Source organism: Lipophrys pholis (genome assembly GCF_963383615.2).
Source record: "Lipophrys pholis genome assembly, chromosome: 1".
In the NCBI taxonomy this organism is placed as follows: domain Eukaryota; kingdom Metazoa; phylum Chordata; class Actinopteri; order Blenniiformes; family Blenniidae; genus Lipophrys; species Lipophrys pholis.
In genome coordinates, this window is record NC_137635.1 from 53,776,201 (window position 1) to 53,801,169 (window position 24,969).

Here is a 24,969-nt window from a genome sequence, read left to right on the forward strand (position 1 = left end):
CCGATTGTCCTGTACGGTGGCCCAGAAGCTACAACACAACAGCAAAAAGCTACAGTGGAAGGGACTATTTTGATTCCGGAGAGTTGAATGAGTCAAAGTAAAACGCTGCGGCATGATGATTGTGATTAATGTCGCCAGAGAAAATTGTCCTCAGGAAACAAAGCTTGTTCTCCAACCGCTGCACACTTCCATTGTAGCTTTTTGCTGTTGTGTTGTGCTGTTGGCCCTTCTGGGCCACCGTAGTCCTGTGACAAAACACATACTTTAGGTGAAACAGGAAGACGATTCAATACTAGAATAAATAAATAGCAGTGCAGAAGAAAATGGAACAACAACAAACAAGAGCAAGACGCAGGAAAACCTGACATCAGCCATATCAGATCACTGCGAAAGATAAAATCATATAATAGGCATATAAAAGTCAGAATTGTTCACACTGAAGAGGACCGCCACAAGCACTGGACCATGGAGGCAGTGGAGATCAGGAAGCGAGGCCCCGAGGACGATGACAAGGGACGAGTGAGCAGACATGTTGGGTGAGGGGGCGTGGCCCATTTATCAATGGCGACAGGTCGACCGCGCCTCCACGACACATGCTGATATAAGAACGCTCATCCACCAACATCGAATGAAGACGGGAGAACACCAGAGACATGTCAAACAAGGTATTATTGGAAAACGCCTACTTTCCTAAACAGAAGTACAGACAATGTCAAGGAATCTCTCCTTCAAACTATTAGAAGTAATCCGGTAAAAATGCAGAACACCAAGAGAAGGCACTAGCTTCATAATGAGTGAAATAAGACTCACAGGATCAAACGGTTCAATGAAGGCACCAGAAGCACATTCCAAGAGGAAACACAGGAAATTCAATCAACTCACTTTCAGAATTGTATGACCAGCAGTGAACGCTTTCCCTCCGCAAGCCTCCACTTCGGACTGTGAATGGATCTTTCAGAGCTTCGCTTCCAACCGGCCAACATTTTCTACCACAAAGAGAAGTAGAGTCTAACCTGTATGATTGGTAGGATTCACCCTGAGCAGCCTTGCCAAAAAGAAGTTTGCGCATTCAATTCTCACTGCGGACAGGTCGACCCGAATGTGGCTGCCCACTGCATGGGTAAATAGGTAAGGAATTTCCCCAACGGGATTAATAAAGTATGAATAGTTATTTAGAAATTGGAGAAAACACAAATAAACACAGGGAGAACATGCAAACTGTACACAAAACAGTCTGGAAGTGGAACCTTCCATAGGAATCAGTGATTGAGAAGGTTCGCACGCACTCCTGAGGTCAGAGTCAGATGGAAAATTTCCTAATTGCCGTATTACGTTCAGCACACATCGCATGAAGCATTGCCGACGTGGCGTAATAGAAACTCGTCAACACGAGCTGGTGAGCCCAGCAGAGTTGTCGCCAACCAGCAGGAGCTCGGCACGCTGCACACGACGTGTTCGAACAAGTTCATCCACCGTACACAATCCTGCTTTTTTTTTCTTTCTGAAAAATAACTGAAAATCGTCTTCCATCTCCCACGCTCCAAAATATCTTTCACCAACTCTAGTTGTTGTGGGTTTGGCTGCACGTCCCAGTGCTGGGAAACAGGGTGAGAACAGAACAGCAGAAACCAACGGCAGCTTTTTCAGGATGCATGAAAGTCGCTCGTCTGATTGTTCCGTCTGACCATGGAGCCTAAATCTGGATCCGGCCACAGTCAACTCAGACACACACTCGTGGGTGGGTATCATCACCACGTCACCGTCGCCCATCTGTAAGCCTCCCTGGGAAATGAAGTCTGGCTGGACTGAGGCTGTTTCACATGACAATCACCTTTAACTTTCAATACTGCAGTTTAAAATGCGTCTGTGGCCTCGTGGAGTTAACCTGACATGTTCTCTGTTTGAAACAAACAAGGTGTTAAATGGACAGAAAAGCAGTGGACGTGCAGACGAGGACTTTGTCCTGCAGAGGTTTGAACCCAGCGTGTATTTATGACCCTGCTATGGGACATTATTCCATATCTTTCCACCGATGCAACGCCAAGGCCAGTCTCTGAGATCACTGGGGTTTAAATCATAAGAGGCTATTTCCACTTTACATTCTGCATGGCAACCCAGTGTTTAACTGGCACAATTAGAGCTAAAGTGTCTCTATGGCAAAGCTGCCATAATTACAGAGTCAAAATAAGCACAATGCCAACTGTATGGTTGAGCTCACGGCTATAGAATCCCTCGCCTTTGCTGTTTGCTATGCGGCGCCCCCCGATTCCTCGGCTACAGTTCAAATCTGAGGTGGAGGATAAAGACCTGAAGTGCCAGAACTGGGAAAACACATTTACCTCAGATAGTTTAACACTCGGTGTCTTCAGAGAAGTTCTTTGATTTTACATTACAAATATAGTAGAGGCAGTCGCTCTGACTGCTGCAGAACTACAGAACCAGACCCAGAGGAGGAGAATTCTGCAGAACCGAACTTGCTCTCTATTCGTGTACCATCCTGTTCTCTCTTAATAGTCTAACCGCCAACTGGCGCGGTGGAAAAACCACGACCTCTGACCTTGGTTCTGCAGAGAGAGCCCATTACTGCGCAACTTGAAATCTGAAACATTTACCAACAAATTCCTGATAACACTTCCTAAGTAGGAGAATAAATCTGTACATCCACTCGGCTCCGAATCGGAGTGTATGTGTGGAGACGTGGGAGTGTTTGCATGTATTTGGAGATGTGGTAATATTGTGATAATGAGATTGGAGACACTGTTCTCATACCACGGAGCTGTAGGCCATTCCCATCTGGGCAATCAGTCCTGAGCGAACCTGACCAACCATCTTCCCAGGCAAAGCATTTTAATCCCACCACCGGCTTGGGTTTCACACGGGTCACCCTACAGATATGTGACATAGTGACACGTGTGTAGATTACATATCCTGGTTTTAATTAGAAGAAATACTGTATATAGGGCCATCCTCTCCCACGCAGTGCTGGTCATCTTGGGTTACAGGGGGGAGCGCTGCACTGTCATACAATCTCCCAGTTTAATGGTAATAAACTATTAATAAGTCTTTGAATCAATCTGTTGATTCATCATACACACATCTGAAGTCTAAAGCGGGTACATGACTCATTCGTCAAACAACAGGCGCAGACGTGACACTCGCACACTTTTGACCTACAAGAACTGCGGAGCTGCGCTGATGCCAGGAACACAGCGAGTTCACGAGCCGCTGACCGGAAACTTCTCGTGTGTGTGTGAACTATGTGCACATTCCTAGAAAAAAAGAGGACCTCATTTGCTTGTCTTGTCCGATCAAGAGACCAACAGGTGGGATAATGGGATCGGGGGATCGGTGTGTGTGTGTGTGTGTGTGTGTGTGTGTGTGTGTGTGTGTGTGGGGGGGGGGGGTTCTCATTTTTCCATCAGCACTGCAGTGATTAAAAAGTCAGTCAAGCCGTTTGAAAACTGTCAAACACAAACAATTCCACAGACACCAGCTGCGTTCGGGGCACGTCGGGCTATAATGTGGCGGATATGGCGACTGAACGTGGCCAAAGTAGGGAAACATGATCGAAGGCCAGGAAATGAGCAGATGAGAGGGACAGAGGAGTGGGTGAGGAGGTGAGGGTGAAGGGAGGAGGAGGAGGAGGAGGAGGAGGAGGAGGAGAGAGGCCTGTTCAAATGGCTGATACCATAAAGGGGAAATGTGGAGGGCCGGCCGGGGTTCTGACTGGAGACGGGCTGATGGACAGAAACCCTCGTATGGGGCATTAAGGGATTCACAGTTACACCTCACTTCCCTTTTGTTCATTCCTCTTAAACAACAGACGACTCAAATGTACATTCTTATTGTTTTCAGCTCACTTGATCTCAATAATGAATACACAGAAACAGGCTCGGTACAAAAATATCCCACTTCCCGTTCAGTTTTCAGTTTGGCCGTAAGACGGTATTTTGTTCATCTTGGCCTGTTACATATGTGTGCCGATTTAGTTGCTCTCAGTGAAACAGGATTCTGGGGCTACCTTTCTCCAATTTTGCAGGTGGCGCCCTCGAGCCATTTCGCAACTCACACGTGTAACTCTCCCAAATCATCGAAGTTTTCGTCGGACCCGACGACTATGCAAAGTTTCACAAAAAGTTCTGTATGCTGAGGCCCTCGCATGCGTCCGTTCAGGCTGACAAATAAATAAAAATCATCATAATAATAACTACGGTTTCAATAGGGTCCTATGCACTTTAGACCCTGATAATATGGAAATACACTCCCCACAGTAAAACCTCAAGGGAATTAAAGTGAAAAAAAATCTGACAGCATCTTATATAATTGTACCATTGGTGAGCACCACAGCTCTGAGGTTTGGCTTTGGTTGTGCTTAAAGCATCATCATCATCATCATCCCATGAAAATCAAGATATGACAGATTGAAGCACTGCATTATTTAACAGGACAAGGTGAAAAGTCATCAGCTGCCTGAGCAGCAGCTGGAACAGCTGCACACATCACTGTGGTGCCGACATGAGCTGCACGACGACCAGACGACTAGAGGGAGTCGGAAGTGTTCAGGTGGTCCGTTGAAGTTTAAACACTTCTCATATCGCTTAGAAAAATGGCACAGCAAAGAATGAAAGACAAGTGAGATGAAACTGAAAATATGTAAGGATATAAGGAAAGGCTGAGTAGTAATACCAGGAGGACTGTGTAGATCAGGGGTGTCAGACATAAGGCCCGCGAGAGGCTTCAATCCGGCCAAACCACCAAGCAAATGGTTCAAATCAAAGAAAACATAGATTTCTTTTTTTTTTTTAATGAAATTTCAGACTTTCCGATTTTTTGCACCATTAAATTTGTCTTTATGTTAAGGGTTTTAGTAAATGTTTGCAGTAATTATAAAATATAGACAGTTTCTTAATGTATACTCTGCCCCACAACAAATAAAAACTTCACAGTTCAAATTGAAAGGTTATTATGGCAGTATTTTATCGGACCACTCAAGGTGATAATGGGCTGCATGTGGCCCCTGAGCTAAAAGGATTTTGACACCTCTGATGTATAGAACATATTTACCTCCAATACAGAACAAGACAATCGTGCAAAAGGCCAAGTGGCATCCCTTCACTGAGTAGTTGTATGTTTCACAGAATGATTCAACTTTACGGTTTGTAGAAATATAAAACCTGCAAAACAAAAAGGAAAGCAATTGAGAAAAATCTTCTTGAGACGTGAAACTATGAATCTGATGGGATCGGTGTTTTGGATCAACTGTGTTGAAGCAATAACTCGTCATTTAAGTGAAAACTGATGACTGAACTGGAGTCGGCTACAAACGGAGAAGTGACTTTGAAGCAGAAGGAAACACTGAGGCTAACATGGGATTAACATGAAACAGACGCTTGACGGGACTCGGAGGTGTGGAACGAATCCCAGATGAAAGGAGCTCTAATGAAGGATTTTCCACTTTTCCTGAGCAGGTGTGGCCACGGCTTTCATTTATCAGCTTTATTATGAATCCAGTGTACCAAGGGTCACTTATGTGTTTGAATCAGGGTTTATAGGCCCTTGTGCCATTTCATTTTATATAGAACTTTAATAAATAAATGAAAATTATCAAGATGTAAAGCAATATTTGTAAAGAACAAATTCCTCCGTACGTCTCACCAATGAAAGACCACCTTGTGGTTTACCAAAGAAAAGACTCAGTATTCATTGTGACCGACAAGTCCTGCAGATATAATCCAGCATAAATCACACCAGCAGACGAGCTGGAGTTGGAACACTGTTTTTTTTTTTTTTTTAAGGCGGTTTTGTCGTCTCTTTTTCTTGTCATTTATTGCGTCTCGTTCTCCTGAACACAATGGATGGAGGACTAGATGATCCATGACTAAAGAGCACCGCAGGGACTCCTGAACGGTCCACAAGGATCCAAAGAGCCGTGAACAAAAGGAGAAAGTGCAGAGGAGTGTCCATCACGGGACGTAACGAGGAAAAGCACGTCAACTTGAACGTGGGAGTGATAAAGTGATCTGGTAGTGAGAGATGGGAGAGGAGGAATAGAAGCGAGTTATAATAGGGGTGAAATGTGCATGACAATACTCGTACATTTGCAGTACATGTGGACCCTATATATATAGATATATATATGTGTGTGTGTGTGTGTGTGTACACTCCCACACTTTATAGCTTCTGGGATCAGTCAGTGAAACCCGGGTGCAGCAGGGAGAAAAAACAAAAAGCTGTGTTTAGACCAATCAGCATCCGCGGAGGACAAATCCCAACAGCGAACCAGACGGACTGAGAACCAGAAAAGCCAAATTCTCTTGGACGAGGAAAAATCCCTGGGAGTTAGTGTGATTACCCAGAAATGTTCTGAACATGCAGATCGTTGTGCTCACGATATAGTAAAACTAATGAGGCTTTGTCAACACGAAAAAGGCATTTGTTGAAACTGGCCGAGAGGCAGCGTGGGGAGGGTTGTTTGAAGTGGTGTCAGAGATGTTGTGATAGAAAAAGGGGGTATTTATATTGAATCGTGAAGCAGCGTCTGGCAGCGCGCTAGTCTACACACACCGTGTATTTGTCTAGGCTTTAGATATAATACTGGAAAGCATGAATGGCTGGTAAGTAAGACTGTGGTCGACGAGGAGAAATGAAAGAAGACTTATGAGGTGCAGAAGATGGATCCGCGTTCGTGGCTTCATTTTGTGGGGTTGGCAGCCGGGTTATCTTCCAGAGGCAGGCGTTCCCTGCAGCACGCACGGCGGCGGCGGCGGCGGCGGCGGCGGCGGCGAGCGGGCAGGACGCCGGCGGCGGCGGCGAAACCAGCAGGACACAGCGTGGGCTTGTTGAGCGGCCACAGACGCTGAGCGGTCAACCGCGTTTCCAGTCAGAACGCAGAAACTTTAGCGTCGTGGGTCTCGCTGAAAACGCAATTTCCCCAACGAAAACGCTCGGGCTCCGTCGCCGTGGACACGGGAGACGCTGCTCCCGGTCCCGCGGAGCACGGCTCAGCAGCTGGACAATATTCATCTATAGAGCACCATTCAAACACACGGCAATTCACGGTGCTTCGTAAAATTAAAGAAAACCATAAAAGCTTTAAAAGAAATACATTAAAGCAAGGAATGAAGTGTTTCCTACAACCACTGACCGTACGGTCCACTGTCAGAACAGGTAGAACCTTCGGATCAACTTTAATTTGCGCTTCTCCCAAAAGTTCATTTGGCTTTACACTTGAAAGAGGAATGGAAAAAGTGATCAGGCTTTCAAAAGATACAGAATAAGAGGTTATAGGAATTTACTCATTTTTATTGAATACGTTGACTGTTGTCGTTTATGTTATGAATCAATATAAATCAAAGCAAAATGTCATACAGAATTTACCACCGGTGTAAATGGAAAGGCTTAACACTCTATTATAGAATAATTAAAAAAAATAGGAAAGCTCAAAAAAGGTTACCGCTGTCCCAAATCATCCACAAACAAAAATGCATCCCTTCGTCAGAGGACACCCACGTCACTGCAAACTATGAATCCAACATAGAAATAATACATTCCTCCATGAGCAGAGGAGCGACACGCCTGTGCAGCGTTATGGCTTCACTACGTCAGCTAGAAAATTAATCTGTCCATCAGTTTCAAGGAGCAACTGACAACAATTTACACCATAAAGTCACAAATGGTGTCTTAATTTCTCACTGGCCAGTCAGTGGTTGTGTTAAGTTCAGGGCTTAAGCACAGATCAGCTTTACTTTGCACTTTTTCCCCGTATTGGTGTTTGGCGTTTCAAACCACACGCAAATACTAGGTCCACACATTTCACACAAGATAAATAACCATATCCGGGTATAAGAACAAAGTTTCCTCCGTGGTGTCATGACCCCCGGTCCATATTCTCCTGGGACGTGTGGCTTCAGTACTAAAACGAACAACAGCGGCCGCCTGTGGCCTGGCATGCCAACTACACGATATTCAGTGTTCCTGCCGTTGCCATGGAAACAGACGTCTTCAAAATGTTGTGTGAACATGAAACTTTTCTGAAAGGAAAAGGCAAGAATGATGTGTTTTCACTTAAAATCACGTGTAAACGGGCCTGAGAGTCAAATCATGAAGAAAAACGATTCATTAGAGAAAGAGAGAATCCACACACACACACACACACACACACACACACACACACGCACACGCACACGCACACGCACACGCACACGCACACTGCACTTTTTGTGGGCTCGGCTTGCTGCCCCTGCTCTACATACCGAGGTGAGCGGGGCAAATGAAACACCGGGGTAATTAGGAAATCTGTGTGACTTTATGAGGGTTTTGATTTTCCCTCGTTTCTTTTGTTGTTTCCCGGTTTTTCCCCGGCGAGCCCGACTTCTCCGGACCGAGGGAAGCGCATCCTGCCCCGATGTGTCACGTCTCCTCGGGAGAGTCAAGAGGCATAGTTACAACACAAACATGCTCCCAACACACACACACACACACACACACACACACACACACACACACACACACACACACACACACACACACACACACACGCTGCAATATGCAATATATTTGCTCCTCTATTATGTCCATAAACACGTCGTCCCTCCGCCCTGCGTGACTCGACGGGACGGATTCCGGATATCCTCCCTAATTTGAGCATGAGCTCATGGTGCGGCGCGATCCGGTCCGTCCAAGCATCAGCCTCTGGAGCAATAACGCCGTCGGTCAAAACATCTGCAGAGGAATCCTCGCAGACATGAAGTGAGCGGACAAGAATGATGACGTGAGCGAGGAGATCACAGGCAGGACGACGGCGGAGGACTTCCAGACCGAGATCGCAATGGAGGCAGAGCGACGAGCAACTGGGAGACAAGAAAAGATAGGCCACCGTGTACACACACACACACACACACACACACACACACACACACACACACACACACACAGAGAGAAAGAGCATTTCCATCTCTTAAGAATGCTTCATTTTTTTCTCTCGCCACTTGAAGGAGAAAACAAAGAGTCTCAGGAGAGTTTCTGCATGACGAAACAAAGATCAGCTAATTACGTGACTTTGGTGAGGAAAAGGTGTCCTTCGTGTCGTGGCCTCTTCTTAACTCTCTCTCTCTCTCTCTCTCTCTCTCTCTCTCTCTGAAATGAACTCCGTGTCCCTTCACTGAAGGACAGAGTGTTTCGAATGCAACAGGATTTTATTGATGATAGAGAGCTATTGCGGCCAGGAGGAGGACATTTCTCCAAAGTATTTCTCAACTCCTGCGAGGACAACTTGAGCCCGGACGTGGCGGCGGAGGCCGGAGCGGGTGGTAAATGTCGGACGTGCTCGCATGTCTTCGGCGCCCGCAAACCGTCGAGACGCACATGTACGAAATTTTCTGTTTCGCCCGCAGATGTCGTGGCCTTTAGCTGCGAGCCCCTCGTATCGGTGACACCCGTGACCCAAAGTGTCAGCGGTTTCTCAACGTTTGCCTCCCGGCGGAGCGACTTTATATCCGGAGACTGACTCTCTTTGCTCATCGTTCCCACCTGTCGTTCACTCACACACACACACGCACACGCACACGCACACACACACACACACACACACACACACACACACACACACACACACACACACACACACACACACACACACACACACACACACACACACACACACACACACACACACTGAGTGAAGTAACTGCTCATCAGCCGTCTGATGTTACTTTTAATGTTCAACAGATGCCTGAAGTAGACTTTAAGCCAGGGATGTCAAACACGTTGTAGTTCAGAGGCCGCATGCAGTCTAATCTCATCTCCAGAGGGAAAAACTGGGAAAATAGTGCCATAATAACCTTTATATTTTTATTTCCAAAAGTTTAGAAATCGTTACAACCAAAATTGCAGTTTTTTCTTCTCTTGCTATGGTGCACTTTTTTCCCCTGGAGCTTCCTTAGCTCTGTAGCTTCTGTAGCTTCTGTAGCTTATGTAGCTTCTGTAGCTTCTGTAGCTTCCGTAGCTTCCGTAGCTTCCGTAGCTTTTGTAGCTTCTGCAGCTTCTGTAGCTTCTGTAGCTTCCCCTTGCTTGCCAACACAAGATGGCTACTACTAACGACAGCGAGAGGTTTATTCCCAAAAAAGGAATAGTATCGTCAGTTGTCTGGAATTGGTTTGGGTTTTTCGGGGAATAAAAAATCGTAAATCAAGTTTTTTGAGAGAAAATCTGAGATTGTATTTTTAGGCCATATCGCCCAGCCCTACCTTCCGCTGCAAAATACAGTGAAATGTCCAGAAAACTTCTCCTCTACCTGTTTCACAGCACGGGTTTTTGAGGCTAGTTTGATAGCAATTAGGTATCTCGTTTTCATGCCAGCGTCACCGATAGCTCAGCTCGGGTCTCAGTGCCGCTAAAAAAAAAAAAAATTCAATATTTTCTTTTACGTTTTTATCCATTTTCTTGGCGGTTTGGCCGGATTGGAGCTTCTTGCGGCCTCATATTTGACATTAATACATACATACTTCCTAGAATGCTTTGCATGATATCAGGTCATATGTAGTTCATAGTATTTTTGATTGGACTGGTTCAACTTAAGCCACTAACTAACACACACCTGTAAACTGTCACAGCCGACGGGGACGCCACACACAGGTTTCCAGCAGAAGTCAGACCAAGCCGGATCTGATTGGCTGACAAGCCAAAGCTCTTGATGGCAGCTCAAAGCCGGCCCAGCTTAAACCGGGCTCTGTGTTGGACACCTACCCACAATCGGGCCCCACAGCTCATTACTTATCAAACGGCAACACGGATTAGAGGAGTCTGGGTGTGCTGGGGTCAAGAAGAGGAGTCCGCGGTGGATCTGTGAGCGGTGGGGGGAGCGGAGGCGAAGACGACGGGGGAAAATGTTTCTTATGTGAAAAGACACAACCTGCCTGTGGGATTCAGGGAGCGGCAGGTTCCGGGGTTTAAAAAAAAAAGAAGAAGAAGAGAGATATTTGGATGACTTCAAGAGATTTAAAGATTATTGGTGTTTTTGCAGGAAAAGATCTGAGCCTCGTCCTTAATATCAAGTATCAGAAGCTTTTGCGGGGAAAAGAGCTCCTCTGTGTTTGGAGGGTCATGTTCTTGACATGGCAACGCCCACAGAAGACAAAGCACAGTGGGACAGTTCGGGCTGTGAAAACAAAGGCAGACCAGCACAAACATACATACATGCAGACGCACTTCTCTTACACATCACCTCCTCCCAACTGAGGACTCTCAACGTTTCTGCACTTTCATTTCTGAAAAGATTCACATTTACATTGCAGGAATGCGGAAATGTTTTTCTGTCGGGCCACTAGTTGGTGCTGTTGTTAGTTTTTTATAATGAAACTTAACACACACATGCAGCAGGGAACAATACACCACGAACACAAAGAATGGGAGGACACGTGTGAACAGACGACCAAGCTGACGACGGTAACTGTCAACATTGTTATTGTTGATCTGCACGCGCATTTATTACAGTTGTGGTGTGCATGCGCAGTAGCTGCCCTCCTGCCGTCAACGAGACGGAGCCCGAGCATTTCCAGTAAAGTGACGTTTTCAAAAAGTGTCATTCTCAGTGGATCCACTGTCGTCCTGTAAACAGACGCCCAGAACGCAAACAAGGTTTTGCGTTTGCACTTGAAATCATCATAAAATAAAATAGAATATATAAGAACAAAATAGAATAAAATAAATTTAAAAATGTTTTTTTAACCATCAATCTCTTGAAAATCTAATTAAAACTACAAACCAGACCCACTATAGCATTTCTGAAATGACTGATAAACTCCTGGACACTGCAGGTAATAGAGGCGACATGATGGAAAAGTTATCAGACAAAAACAATCGACTCTGATGTTCCTGCAGCGTCAACAACATGAAGAATAAAATCTATTTTCATTCTGTGTGTTGCACCTCGAGGTGATAACCATTAATAATTCAATCTGCTATGACGTTAATATTTTTTTCCAACCAGCGCCAGTGGTTATCCAACTGTGATAAACCTAAACCAAAAGCCTTGATTTGCTTTCACTGTTTGATATGTGCCGAGAAAGTAGCTACCAACTAAATATATAAGCGTTAGAACATTTAAAGGGCAATAAAATGCATATAAACTGTGCCTGTGCCACAGTACGAATATAGAAAACGGAAGTGGAAAGTTTAAAAGAGAACAATAAAATGCCTATAAACACACACTCATAAAACAATTTTCTTTTCACTTGTAATGAGCCGTTCCGTCTGGGGTAGAAGCTGTTCTGAGTCTTCAAGTTCTTGTAGCGTCTGTCTGAAGGGAACAGGTGAATCTTGACAAATTTCATTTTTGGGAGGGAAAGAAGGCTCGTGAATATATCAGACTCCAAACAAGAATGCAAACTAAACAAATGAGTTTAAAATGACTCCTTGTCCATTTCTGACAGTCCGACGTGTGAATAACGGAACCGGTGTCATTGGCCAAAATCATACTCTCATTACTTCATGCTGTACATGAGCCTCTTGCTACTTTACATTCCAGTGGAGGCACTCAGACAGCAAACAGACTGTCCTTAGAAGGCCTTGAAAATCCAGGGCAAGTGACATCATCAGTCCAAGCGCCGTCATAGCCCCACATTCGACTGTTATTCTTCCATCTTGGCCTTTTCTGGAGATGTACAACACCTGATCCACATCACCGAGTGCGGCTCAGACATGAGGTAAGAATAGAAAGATCTTAATGATGATGAAGAGGGGAGAGAAAAACCACCAGCGACGTGTGTTTGAAGTAGTTTTGACTGGAAGCCGTTGGTGAAGCAGCTGTGGGAGAAGCTCATGTCACGTGTGAAAGATCCAGAGATTCATGTCAGTTCAGTCGTGTGACACCGGCGTTCTCCGTCCGCATGACATTTAAAAGTCACACAGTACAGCGCCGACTTCCATGACAGCGGCGTCTGGAAATCACGTCTCCATTCCGGCTGCTTCAGCCCCGGGGTGTCAAACACAAAACTGCCCGCTAGAGCAGAGGTCAAAAACATTCTACAGCTACACTCGGTAGATCGCAGACCTTCGCCAATGCCACATTTGTTTGCGGAACCGAGTTAGCGTCCCGAGTATGTTAGCTCAAATAGATGCTAACTAGCTTGCCAGGTAGCGACATCACTGTGAAACACTGAGCTGATCTTTGCTCTCCATTATTAGCAGTTTGTATTATTTTATTATTAGTGGCCCAACAAACATTTTTGTGGAGATGCACATCGTTTTCAGAACGTTGCCGTGTAAATGCGATACGTTGTGGTGTAATCAGGGTCCAACCTAATCAAAGGGGTTAGAAAGTCCAGTTCACCTGCTTGCATTGCTTTGACATCAACTGTTTAAGGTTTTGCGAAATCAGACTTAATTAAATTTAAACATTTCAATGACAAAAACTAAAGGAAACAAGGCAAGCTTTACAAAAATGTGTCTATAAAAACTTACTTATGCTCCTATTCCAGTGTTCCGGCCCACTCTGGGTCAAGTCGGGCCGAATGTGGACAAAAATGAAAGCGACACCCCGATCAGAGACACTTTTTATGACCTCAGTGGTTCAACTTCTAAGAGTTTTCTGTATTGAAGAGGAGAAGCAGTGGTGCTCTCGTCTCGGGCATAAATAACACTTGGCCGACATCATGCTCAGGAAGTGCATTGTCTTATAAAAGTAATTGAATGGTACTGAACTTCCTGAAAGCACGCTGCCGCTGTGGAATTAGACCGGAGGTTGTGGGAACAGAAAAAAAAACGTCAGCATTTTTATTTTTACGTTTAAATGACACTGCAATTAGAACAAGCAGGACAAAGTCGGGCGACTGGGGTGTCGTTCATCTGGGCGTAGCAAGAGCCCTTTAACAAGCAGGATGAATTTTATCTAAAGCAAAATCAGAAATACAAACTGAGCCAAGTTATAAAAAAATCTCAACGAAAAATATAAACAAACACCACGCTCTGAATCTACCAGAATTTGGGTTCCAGTAAGTCTTTTCCTACAATGGGTTCAGACTCAGATCATAACAAACTAGAACATCTTCCACTGGAGGCGATGAAAACAGCCTCTGTACCCTCTTCCCTTCTTTCCCATTTACCCTGAGTGATCCCGACCGGATCCAGGGGGTGTGTGTGTGGGGGGGGGGGGGGGGGGGGGGGGGGGGGGGGGGGGGGGGCTGGGCTCTCTGAGTTGCACTTGACAACACGCCAGCAACCACAATCACGATGGAGCTCGTCCACATATCCTCCACGTTTGGAGATTTTGGGTTCAACTATATGAAGAGATCAGCAGGAAGTTGGATTCAAGCCTTCTGACCGGCCTCTTTGCAGACGCTACGTTCTCGTGTTCCAAACACTCAAAGATCGATTTACACGGCAACAGTTTTAAGTGAAAATGTAAAAATCTAATCTAATTTAATCTAATAACAGTTGGAAAGTATTTGGATCAGTGTGATAACTGCAAATAATATATGTAGCACGAACAAGGGTATTGTTTGTTATCCCCCACCCATCCCCCTAACCCCCCCCCCTCTGCCCCTCAATCTTCTCTCTTCTCTCTCTCTTTGAGCGTCCCCCCCGGTCGTGTACGGCAGCCATGCCAACTTCTAATAGAGGCAGCAACAGGAGGAGAGTCCATGTCTCTTCCTGAAGGTTCTCAATCACATCATATTGTCCCAGAATCAAATCAGTTGGTCCTTGCATGATGACAAATCATCCCTGAAAATTTCATGCAATTTGGGAGTGTAGTTTTTTGCGAATAGTTGGTAAAATACATACATACATACAATAATAACAACAATAAATAAATACACGCAGACAAAAACATAACTTTCTCTGCCAACTTCGTTGGTCGCCCACAAAGGTAAACCAACAACAGCACCCACTAGTGGCCCAATGTGAAAACAACATTGTTTGCAACGCATCAACAGTCATTATTTTCAAAACGCTGCCGAGTCAACGTGAATCTTTTCTGAAACCAAAACACAAAAACGTTGCATCTTCACTTGAAACGACCCTTTGACTGATTAGTTCCCAATAACTGAGCATCTCAAGTCGAATCCACCAGGCCCAGCTAGAAAAATACAAAACTTACCCTGGAAGGCATCCGAGTGGCCGGAGAGGAGGTGCTCCAGCTCGTAGCTGTAGGAGTAAATGTTGTGGATGGTTTCTCGTCTAACGGCCAGCTGGTAGCTCTCCTCCATCTTCCGGGTGCAGCACGACGGACCCTTGTGCTTACAAACCAGCAGATCCACATCTGAGAAGGACACGCAGACACGTTGCTTTAAATCAACATTACTTCATTTATTCTGACTGCGTATCTGTTTCACCCGCTGAGAGAAAAACTGCACGTCTCATGGCGTCTTAAATAATGAGTGGACTTCAGGAGTGTGAAATGATTCCAACATGAAACAAAGTGAATGAGATTGTTCCTCTGTGATTCATGGACGTTTTGTCCGTCCCGCTTTGACATCATGCAAACGGCAGCAGCAACTTCACAAGATCAAGGCGGTTGCAATTTTTAGCGCCAGGCGCCACCGCTGATCCCCGTCAACTGTGCAGCCCCGGGGCATGATGGGAAAATAGCTGGCTGCAGCTTGTTCTGACAGCTGATTGGTTTACATGTTCAAGCAATATTGTTTTGCAAACTTTGCATCAAAACTGAAGCCTCATTCCTGTATTGAGGAAAACTTTCCTCTAAATAGCATCATGTTGAATCTTTTAACTTTTTGGGAGTTAATGTGCAAGAATAAGTGTTAATCTGCAATAAAATGAATACTTAACTGGCTGACACTTCCTTATAAAGCTAAAATAAATAAAACAATTTACAATTCAAAAAAAGTTTCAAATTCAAAAATGAAGATTTGATGAGTGAGTTTGAGTTGTTTTTATCTGTATGGTAGAAACAAATATACAGGGGAAATAAAGAATAAAAATATTGCATCCACCTGAATGTGATTCTTCCCTGGTCAAGTATGTCTCAGTATACATATAGTGCACGCATATACATAGATGAGCCACGACTCCGCCGGGGGACAGAAGAGGCACCGTGGGAGGGCGAAAAAGCAGACCAAGAATCCGTCCGCATTTCCGGCTATAAATACCGTCTCTGCTAAATATCTTTCCCTCATACGATGCGATCGTTCACACGCCTGGGTTATGCGTTCATAAATGCGTGTAACCGGCATGTTTCTTTAAGAGGAAACGTGCACACAGAGAGAGAGCGAATTGTGTGAAATCATCTCTCCGGTTCAGACTGCAGGTCCAAACAACGACATGACGCTCGCTTACATCGGCTGAAAGTCGGTCCCGTGCGGGCAGCGTCGCTTTCTTCACACCAAAGATTAGACATATACATAAAAAAAGAAAGGCTTCTCTAACGTTTAAGTCTGATGTAAGTGATTAACCCGAGGAACGGGCCGGACGCTGCCGGCTGCAGGCAGGTGTTGTAACCGGAGCCCAAAGCGCGGCCTTAGGACGGACCGCAGGAGCAGAGCCTCGCCGTCCAAATCCCTCCATGAAACACAATAGGGTTGCATTCTCAATCCCTCTTTCCCTTTCTGCTGCCTCTCTCCCGTTCGCCTGGCATATCCTTGTGAGGCCTGGATGTCTCTTAATTACCCAGCGAGGCTCCATTTGTTCCCGTCCCAGAGCCAGAGGAGTGAAGTCATAACTGGCCGTCCTGCCACTTCCAGCTCATTATCTCCGTCCTGGAGCGCTCGGCTCATTTTAGCTCGACACCGTTTCCTCGTCAGCGCCGCAACTGGTCCTGGGTTTCTTTTCTCCATTCGGTGTGTTTCTGATTTAAATTATTACGGCCTGGTGGAATATCACTGCGCTTATCACTGCCGTGTAATATAGGACCAATGTACATATAAGCACCATCGTACACTTTCAGCTACTAATTCCCACCTTATAACAAATAAATACACATAAAAAAAAAGATTTGGTTCTGGAAATTGGTCCTTATTGTGTTAAATAACATGACCTTTTAAAATCAACTCCTGTTCTAATAAGAATAAGAGAGAAGCTCATCTACATTCACATTAAAACGTTTAGATCAGGGGTGTCAAACATGCGGCCTGCTGACCGAAATGTGGCCTAAAAGAGGATTTAATGAGACCTGCAAGATGACCCTGCTAAATGTAATAATAATAAACAAGGCAGTAACTATGAATAAAACTACTGCTGTTCCACATTTGACCACTAGGGGATCAAACCATTGAGTTAAGCTCGGTGAAACTTTTCTATGCACTCTGAAAACGTTTCAGGTTATTCAAGTGATCATAGAAACAGCATTGAGCTGATGATTAAGGCCCCGTTTAACAGTTTTCAATGAAAACGCTAAATTTGGGGGCTGTTTACACGCTAGCGGTGCTCAGTGCCTTCGAAAACACAACTTTTTGAAAGTTCTGCCTTTTCCGTGTAAACGTACATCGCTTCACACGTTGCCATGTAAACAAGAAACTTTTTCTGAAACTAAATTGCAAAAATTTCATTTGAAACATGTAAACGGGTCCTAAGAATCAGTTTAACACACTCAGCTTTTCCACCAAGACGCAACAAATATAATGTGTGTGTGCATGTTTACTCCTTTATCTGATTTAGTCTGTTGTGTTAAAGGGGTCATATTATCCAGCGTTTCATCTCCTCCTCCTGGTCTGGTCGGTCCAGAAACCTTCAGTATTCTAAGTTTCTAGCTCCTCCTTGATTTTCCTCCATTTGAATATTGGATCATAGGAGCTGCAGTCAGAATCTGCTGTGTCTGTGTGAGCTGGACTAGCTCCGCCCACACATGCCCATCTTGGGAAGAGGAGGAAGTACTTCCTCTCGTGGTGCAATGTGCCAGAGCAGCGCTGCCTAATTGCGGGAGGAGTCAAAGGGAGGGGCCTACCTTGATTGGGATTGGCTAAACCCCCGATGACACTATATAGGGTTTGATTCCTGATTGGCTGGTTGGAGCAACACACTTTTTAAAACCTGAAACAAGCCAGGGAGAGAGAGGACAGACTGTCTTCACTTCTGGGACGTCAGTCCAGGTATGGAGACGATTAGTACTGCTGGAAAACCTTCAGGAAGTGGCAGTGGGAGACAAAAGGCAATAAACAAAAATTGCAGCAGCAGGACGTTGGTGAAGATCCAGAGTGAATCTCATGAGAAATTAAATAATGAAATGGAAACTTGACAAGACCAGATGTTTTGAAAACAGTTTGTGTCTTACGTCACTTCGTTTGTATGTTTGTATGTAATCCTGTCATGGACTGTAACTTGATAACCAGATTTATTTATTTTTTACAATACAAAGTGTCCGCTCAGATGATTGAAATTGTCTGATTACTACCAGTTATTAGAGTTATATTGTCATGTAAACAGGCTCATCGATGCAGCTCCCGACCTCATTTCTAATAGGGTTATAGATTGCAGGATCATTTTTATTTTTTTCTGGATATAAAGATAATTTTACTTTCAATTTCTGGCTCACTGAAGACAGATCAGATGTTATTACGAATGATTTCACCACTTCTGCTTTACATTATGCCACAGATATGGAGTAAACATGCAGTTACACACAGTGACAACGTGACACAAACAGCTGATTCCCGAACACGTTTCTCTCTGCAAGATTTCGTCTGGATGTTGCTGCTTCACATCTTATCCTCATTAAGTAATAAGGCTTGAGTTCGGCTCCTCGGCGCCGTATGCTGCCGGCCACATGGGAAAGGTGTTCCTCTTATCAACGCCGAGCGTGAAATATGGTCCTAATTCTATTTTGAGGTTCTAATTTCCCCTTATGCAGTGTCAGTTATCTCCCCCTCGTCTGCCCCTGACCCCGTTCTCTCCGCCGGCTGGCTCCTTCCCTCCTTTGTGTTTGTTTGTTATCTGCGATATGAAAGTAATATCCAGGGACTCACAGTGGAATCCAGCCTGGCCTCTCCGTCCCTCGCGAGTTGCTGCACAGAGTAAGTGATACTCGGGGAGACTTTGGCTGTTAAAGCCGCCGCGGCGGTCGGGGTAGACGGGCTCTGTCCAAAATACACCGAGCCATTTTCTGCAGTGAGGAGCCATGTCACTGCTCCGCTCTGAAACAGCAAACTAATGCCGAGTATGAGCTAGAGTATTTAGTTGGTAGTGGTAGTATTGTGTCGGTAGGAATTTCACGAACGCGACTTTCTTTAAACATTTTAATTCAGGGGCCACATTCAGCCCAGTTTCATCCAGAGTGGTGCAGACCGGTGAAATAGAGCCATAAAAACTTTTAAATTTTATTATTTGGTTTTTTTTTTTGTTGTTGTGGTGCAGAGTATATATATGATGGAAATGTTGATATTTTCATAAAACTAAGCAATTACCAACAAAAAATTACTTTATTCTCAACATAAAGACAATTTTAATGAAACCTTCCGATGAAAAATAGTCAAACGTACGAAGAAAACTGTTGCATTATGGGTGTTTTTACAAACTTCACCCTGGCAGCACAACTTTGAGGCAAGTGCGAGTTCGCTTGTAAAGATCTGTGTTGTTAAAATAAATAAATAAATAAATAAATAAATAAATAAATAAATAAATGTTTTGTGTGAAATCTTCACAATTTTCTTGGTGGTCTGGCGGGATTGGAGACCATTACATTACAGACCACTGTTGACCCACAAGCCTCATGTTTGACACCAAAGTTGTTCTATGACTTGCACTTCTGCACGTTTTAAAGAAATTCTACAAACATCAGTAATCAAACCATATTGAATCTCCAGATTCTTTTTCACGCCAACCCAGGGCCGCATAAGTGTAAAAACATCTCTGTTGCATTTTCATTTCAGAAAAAGTTTGCATTCATACGGAAATGTTTTTAAACTATGTTTACACGGAAACAGCAGGAAAAAAAACACTGAAAACTGTAGATTTCATGCCCGGCCACAAGTGGGTGCCGTTTGTTTTTGTAATGAAACACACAGATTTTAAAAAAACATTCTAAAAACCACATTTTCTAAAAGGGACTAATGAAGCTTCTGCTTGTATTTGTTTCCATGTTGATAAAAGAGTCTTAATAAGTGCTCTCTGTTCATTAGCTGTTTAAAAGTACAATAGTTTTCACCACTAGGGGGCTCTCTCAATCTAAATAAGGCAAGATTGTTGGGATGTGGTTTATAAATGCACTGTATTTAAATGAAGTTAACGTTGTCTGAAATTGATTAATGATAAAAAAAAGGCCCCACCCAGGAACTTTATCACCGGCCGCCACTGTTAATTGGACAGATCGGTTTGGTTTCTCTCGCCCACAAGGCTTCCGCGCCTGAATTCGTCTCGTTAACTGGCAGGAAAACTGGATACGTGTCACTTCAGTCTTTTTCCTTTCCGATCTGATGTGAAGCTGCTGGTTTGCGGTGCGTGCAACAATCACTCCGCGATGTGGCTCCGATGAAAACTTCCTGTGTGACATCGTTTAGCGTGCAGCTCTTCTCGGAAACATACTTGCAGGATTGGATCACTCAGCTGAGACCTCGGTAAGCTTGTTAGAAAGTTTGCAGTGTTTGCTTGACCTTCCAGATACTTTTGCATTTCGATGACACCATAACGTGATTAGTTACAGCCTTGTCTTTAAATCATTAGCACGTGTCGGGACGGGCTGAATGGAAAAACACAAAGTCTTGTTGATTTAACAAACCTGAAAAACACACATCCAGAGCTTTATGGTCGAGTGAGACAGAGCGATATGCTACAGAAAGTTCCATCTAGAACATGAGATCCACATCTGCACAAGTCACTCCTACAAATTCAGAGGAAACCCTGCAGTGGGACACTGAACCCCGTTAGTCTGTGTGATTAATTAGTCCCCGTCCGACTTGCTGCTCCTTCTGCCTGGCTAAGCCTCAACGCCCCCCAGACTGGACGTCAACTCCCAGTCCTGATTCCCTTAATTGTCCTTCAGGTGACAAATACCTCGGAAGTAATTTGCCATATTGAAGCCGTGACTCGCTGGTCGAAACCTTGAAGAGGAGAAACTATACCACTGTGTAATTACCTGATAATTCTCGCAGATCGCTCTGCAAGCAAAGCGCCGACTGTACTCATGAGAAAATACCAGCCTGGATTTTTATTTTTGTTTGTTTTTATTTTAAAACCGATCTGGCAGCGACGGCACGGTTTGAACTCACACCTCCTCCAGGTGTTGTGATGAAGGTTGTGCCGATGCTGCGATGAGACGGAGATTTGAGGTTTCTTAATTCTGCCTGGGTTTTTTTTGATATACTCTCAGAGAACAGGAATAACGTTGTTCAAAAGGCCAGGCACCGAGGCCGTTACCTGCCGCCTGCCCCCAGAAAGCCGCTTCCCTTTGAAACGGGCGAGATCCTCTGAACATACAGGATGTTTACTCTGCGCTCTGGACAGACCGCGCTGAATGAAAACACATCTCAAAAGGCCCTTTTGCCGCATACCTGCATTTTTTTGGACTACCTTGAAACTCAGCAGGAATGTTTGTCTTCCCCAAGACCCCAAACTGGAACCGCCTTCAGTGGCTGGCACCGGGTCCAAAGCCACACCAGAGGGCAGCGGCCGGCTGGCGAGAGCCTGGCAGGTAAACAGAGGCCGACCTGGTGAAGCTTTATATCAGAGGAGCATTCACCCACAGACCAGGAAGCAGCTCATACAATCGCTTCAACCAGGTTCTTGTCTCGTACACGACTTCTAGTCCAATAAAAGTCTTTAGTCAACAGAGTTCCTTAAGGTTTAAGGTATATACAGGAACACTGCATCTACAGAACAGCGTTTCAAATGGTTTTCACCAAGTACAGAAAGGAACGACTGGTTGTAATGTTTACCCTTCACATCTGCGTGTATTTATTTATTGGTTTGGATGTATGTATTTTACAAACCTTTCGCAAAAACTACTCATCCGAACTGCATGAAACTTTAAGAGATGGCTCCTCTTCACCCAAGGACCAATCCAGCAGATTATGGGACCTTAACGGCTAACCGTTTCCGAACAAATCCCATAAAACTGTGAAGAAATTTCCCATACAAAGCGGATGGGAGAGGCACCTCATGGAGGAGCTCAAAGGAGATCAGAGTCTGTTGCCATGGAGACGCCCCCTGCTCAGTGTTTCACACAGCGATGTAGCTACCCGACAGGCTAGTTGGCATCGATATGAGCCTTCGCAAACAAATGTGGCGTTTAGTGAAGGTCTGCGCTCTACTGGGTGTAGCTCTAGTTTTGTGGTCGTGAGCTTGTAATTGATTCAAAAAACAAATAGAAGCAAACAGACTGGAGAGGGGTAAGTTTTAATGAGCTCTGCTTCTTCCTTCCCCCCTTTTGAACATGTTGAGTTTCCCACGTTATCGTTTTCCTTTTTTTGCTGTATATTATCTTCAAAATAAAATGCAACGAACGAACAAACGAAGGGAAACCTCACCGTTTTTTACAGAAACGTTTCGGATTTAAGTGTAAAATGGTTTGAAAACTGTCCGTTTCCATGGAAACAGCAGAAAAGCTGAAAGATTAAGTAGTTTTCCTGATGTGCCACTAGTGGGTGCCGTTGTTTGTCTTTGTAAAGAAATGACACGCACATCTCCAGAGAGAACAAATTGTTAAAAACATTAACAATGGATGTACACAGACATTCGGCAAGCAAGTTGGATTGTTATCACAGTGACTGTCAAAATAAAAGTATTCCGAGCTCCGTTGTCGTTTAAACGGGCCTGGAAGGACGAGGTGCCACCGAATCAACTGAAACAGCAGAAAAGCTTCGGTTGAAAGCCAATAAGATGTGATGAGGAGGAAGAGCAGACACAGTAATCAGCTTCAAGAGGGTCTTTAAGAGGACAAAGAAAAGCCATGGACTCCACAACGTCTCCTGTTTTCACCGCCTTCAAAATATGTGGTTTTCTTTTATTAAACTGAAAAGCAGTGAAAAAACACGGATGCTGTATGGGAAGGTGTGCTCCATGTGTGTTTTACACACACACACACACACACACACACACACACACACACACACACACACACACACACACACACACACACACACACACACACACACACACACACACACACACACACACACACACACACACACACACACACACACACACACACACACACACACACACACACACACACACACACACACACACACACACACACACACACACACACACACACACACACACACACACACACACACACACAGAGACAGAGACAGAGACAGAGACAGAGACAGAGACAGAGAGGCCAAGTTTAAAAGGGGAATCAAAATAACTCGGACCAATCAAAGACCACTGCGAGCTTTGAGAGGCTGCCAAGTCCTTTGACGCTGTAACTGGTTAAGGATGTGGCGACATGTGACAACACACCGTGTTCTCATTCCCTCACTATTAACATGTGGCCCCGGTCGTGTTATATTGAACACACTTTCCCTTTCACTCTGAAGCGGCTCCAATGACGCGGCGAATCAGAGCCAAGTGGTGAGATGAAAAAAAAAGAGTCTGATACATGAATGAATAGATCAGATTAAACCAGCAACCACAAAGGTGATCAGTCAGTGAAAACGCAGGTAAAAATCCTCGTATGTGACAAATCTGGCATCAGGAGTTTCTGCAGCTCGACCTGGAGCAGGTAGTGCGCCATTGTTGTCGGGCGACGTCGCCGAGAAGGGGCGATGACATCATCATTTTCAGCTAATCTTGTCCGTCTGCACATCACAGCCGAAGCAGCGTTTTCAGATTTATCCACTCTGGAACCCGTTTAAAAAAACAATGCGTTGTGGCGTCGACTCCCAGTCCATCTTCTCCTGGACTTGGTACTTTTATTTTGACAGTCAGAGTAATAACAATCCAACCTCTGTCCACTAGAATGTCCGTGTTCTCCCATTGTTAGTGTTTAGAGCTCGTTGTTCTTTGCTGCATGTGTGTGTGCGGTTTCATTATAAAAAAGAAAAGAGCACCCACTAGTGGCCCAACATACTAACTACATGTCAACGTGAACCTTTTCTGAAACGAAAACACGTCATGTCGCGTAAACCGAACCTAAAATCACCCGAAGGCCTGACTTCGCCTGCAGCCCCCCCCCCCCGGGATCGACTCCAGCCCCCCAAGGATCGACTCCAGCCCCCACCCCCCCTGGGATCGACTCCACCCGGGATCAACTCCAGCCCACACCACCCCCCGGGATCGACTCCACCCCCCCACTGCAACCAGAAATTGGCTAAAGTGGTGCAGGAGATGGATGGAGGGACTGACGGATGTTTGCTCGCATCGCAGTCGACCGGTTCTCTGGCCGCCGCACTCGCGCCACTTAGGTGAGAATCCATCCCGGCGCACATGAAACGGCTGCACTGTATCCTTGGACAAACATCAGGCTGTGAAAAGGGGCCGAGGACTTGCCACTTCAAATTTTAAGACTTGCTTTTGTTGGCATTTGATCTGAGACACGAAGCAGAGAAGCATAATTGTGTGTGTGTGCGCGCACACACACACACACACACACACACACACACACACACACACACACACACACACACACACAGACACAGACACAGACACAGACACAGAGACACACACACACACACACACACACACACACACACACACACACACACACACACACACACACACACACACACACACACACACACACACACACACACACACACACACACACACACACACACACACACACACACACACACACACACACACACACACACACACACACACACACACACACACACACACACACACACACACACACACACACACACACACACACACACACACACACACACACACACACACACACACACACACACACACACACCTAAGGCAAATACCAAATAGACGCTTCGCTGGTCAGCAACTTGAAGAAAAGACTGAACCAGAAAAAGAAACACTGAGTGAAGGAAACACGAGTCTCGATCCTTAAATGTAGTGTCGAAGCTGAATAAGAGATTTGGAGGCTTTAAAGTTAGAAAGTTTATT

The 24,969-nt window shown here is 44.9% G+C and overlaps 1 protein-coding gene across 2 annotated transcripts in view; it reads right to left on the reverse strand.

Annotated features, from left to right (window-relative positions):
* Nucleotides 1–24,969, reverse strand: part of LOC308114414 (glypican-5-like) — a 130,616-nt gene that overhangs the window by 102,623 nt on the left and 3,024 nt on the right. For both annotated transcript variants that reach the window (XM_080471283.1, XM_080471282.1), the window contains exon 2: nucleotides 15,095–15,256. In XM_080471283.1, coding sequence (XP_080327409.1) covers nucleotides 15,095–15,256 — 162 coding nt within the window. The remainder of the gene's footprint in view (nucleotides 1–15,094; nucleotides 15,257–24,969) is intronic.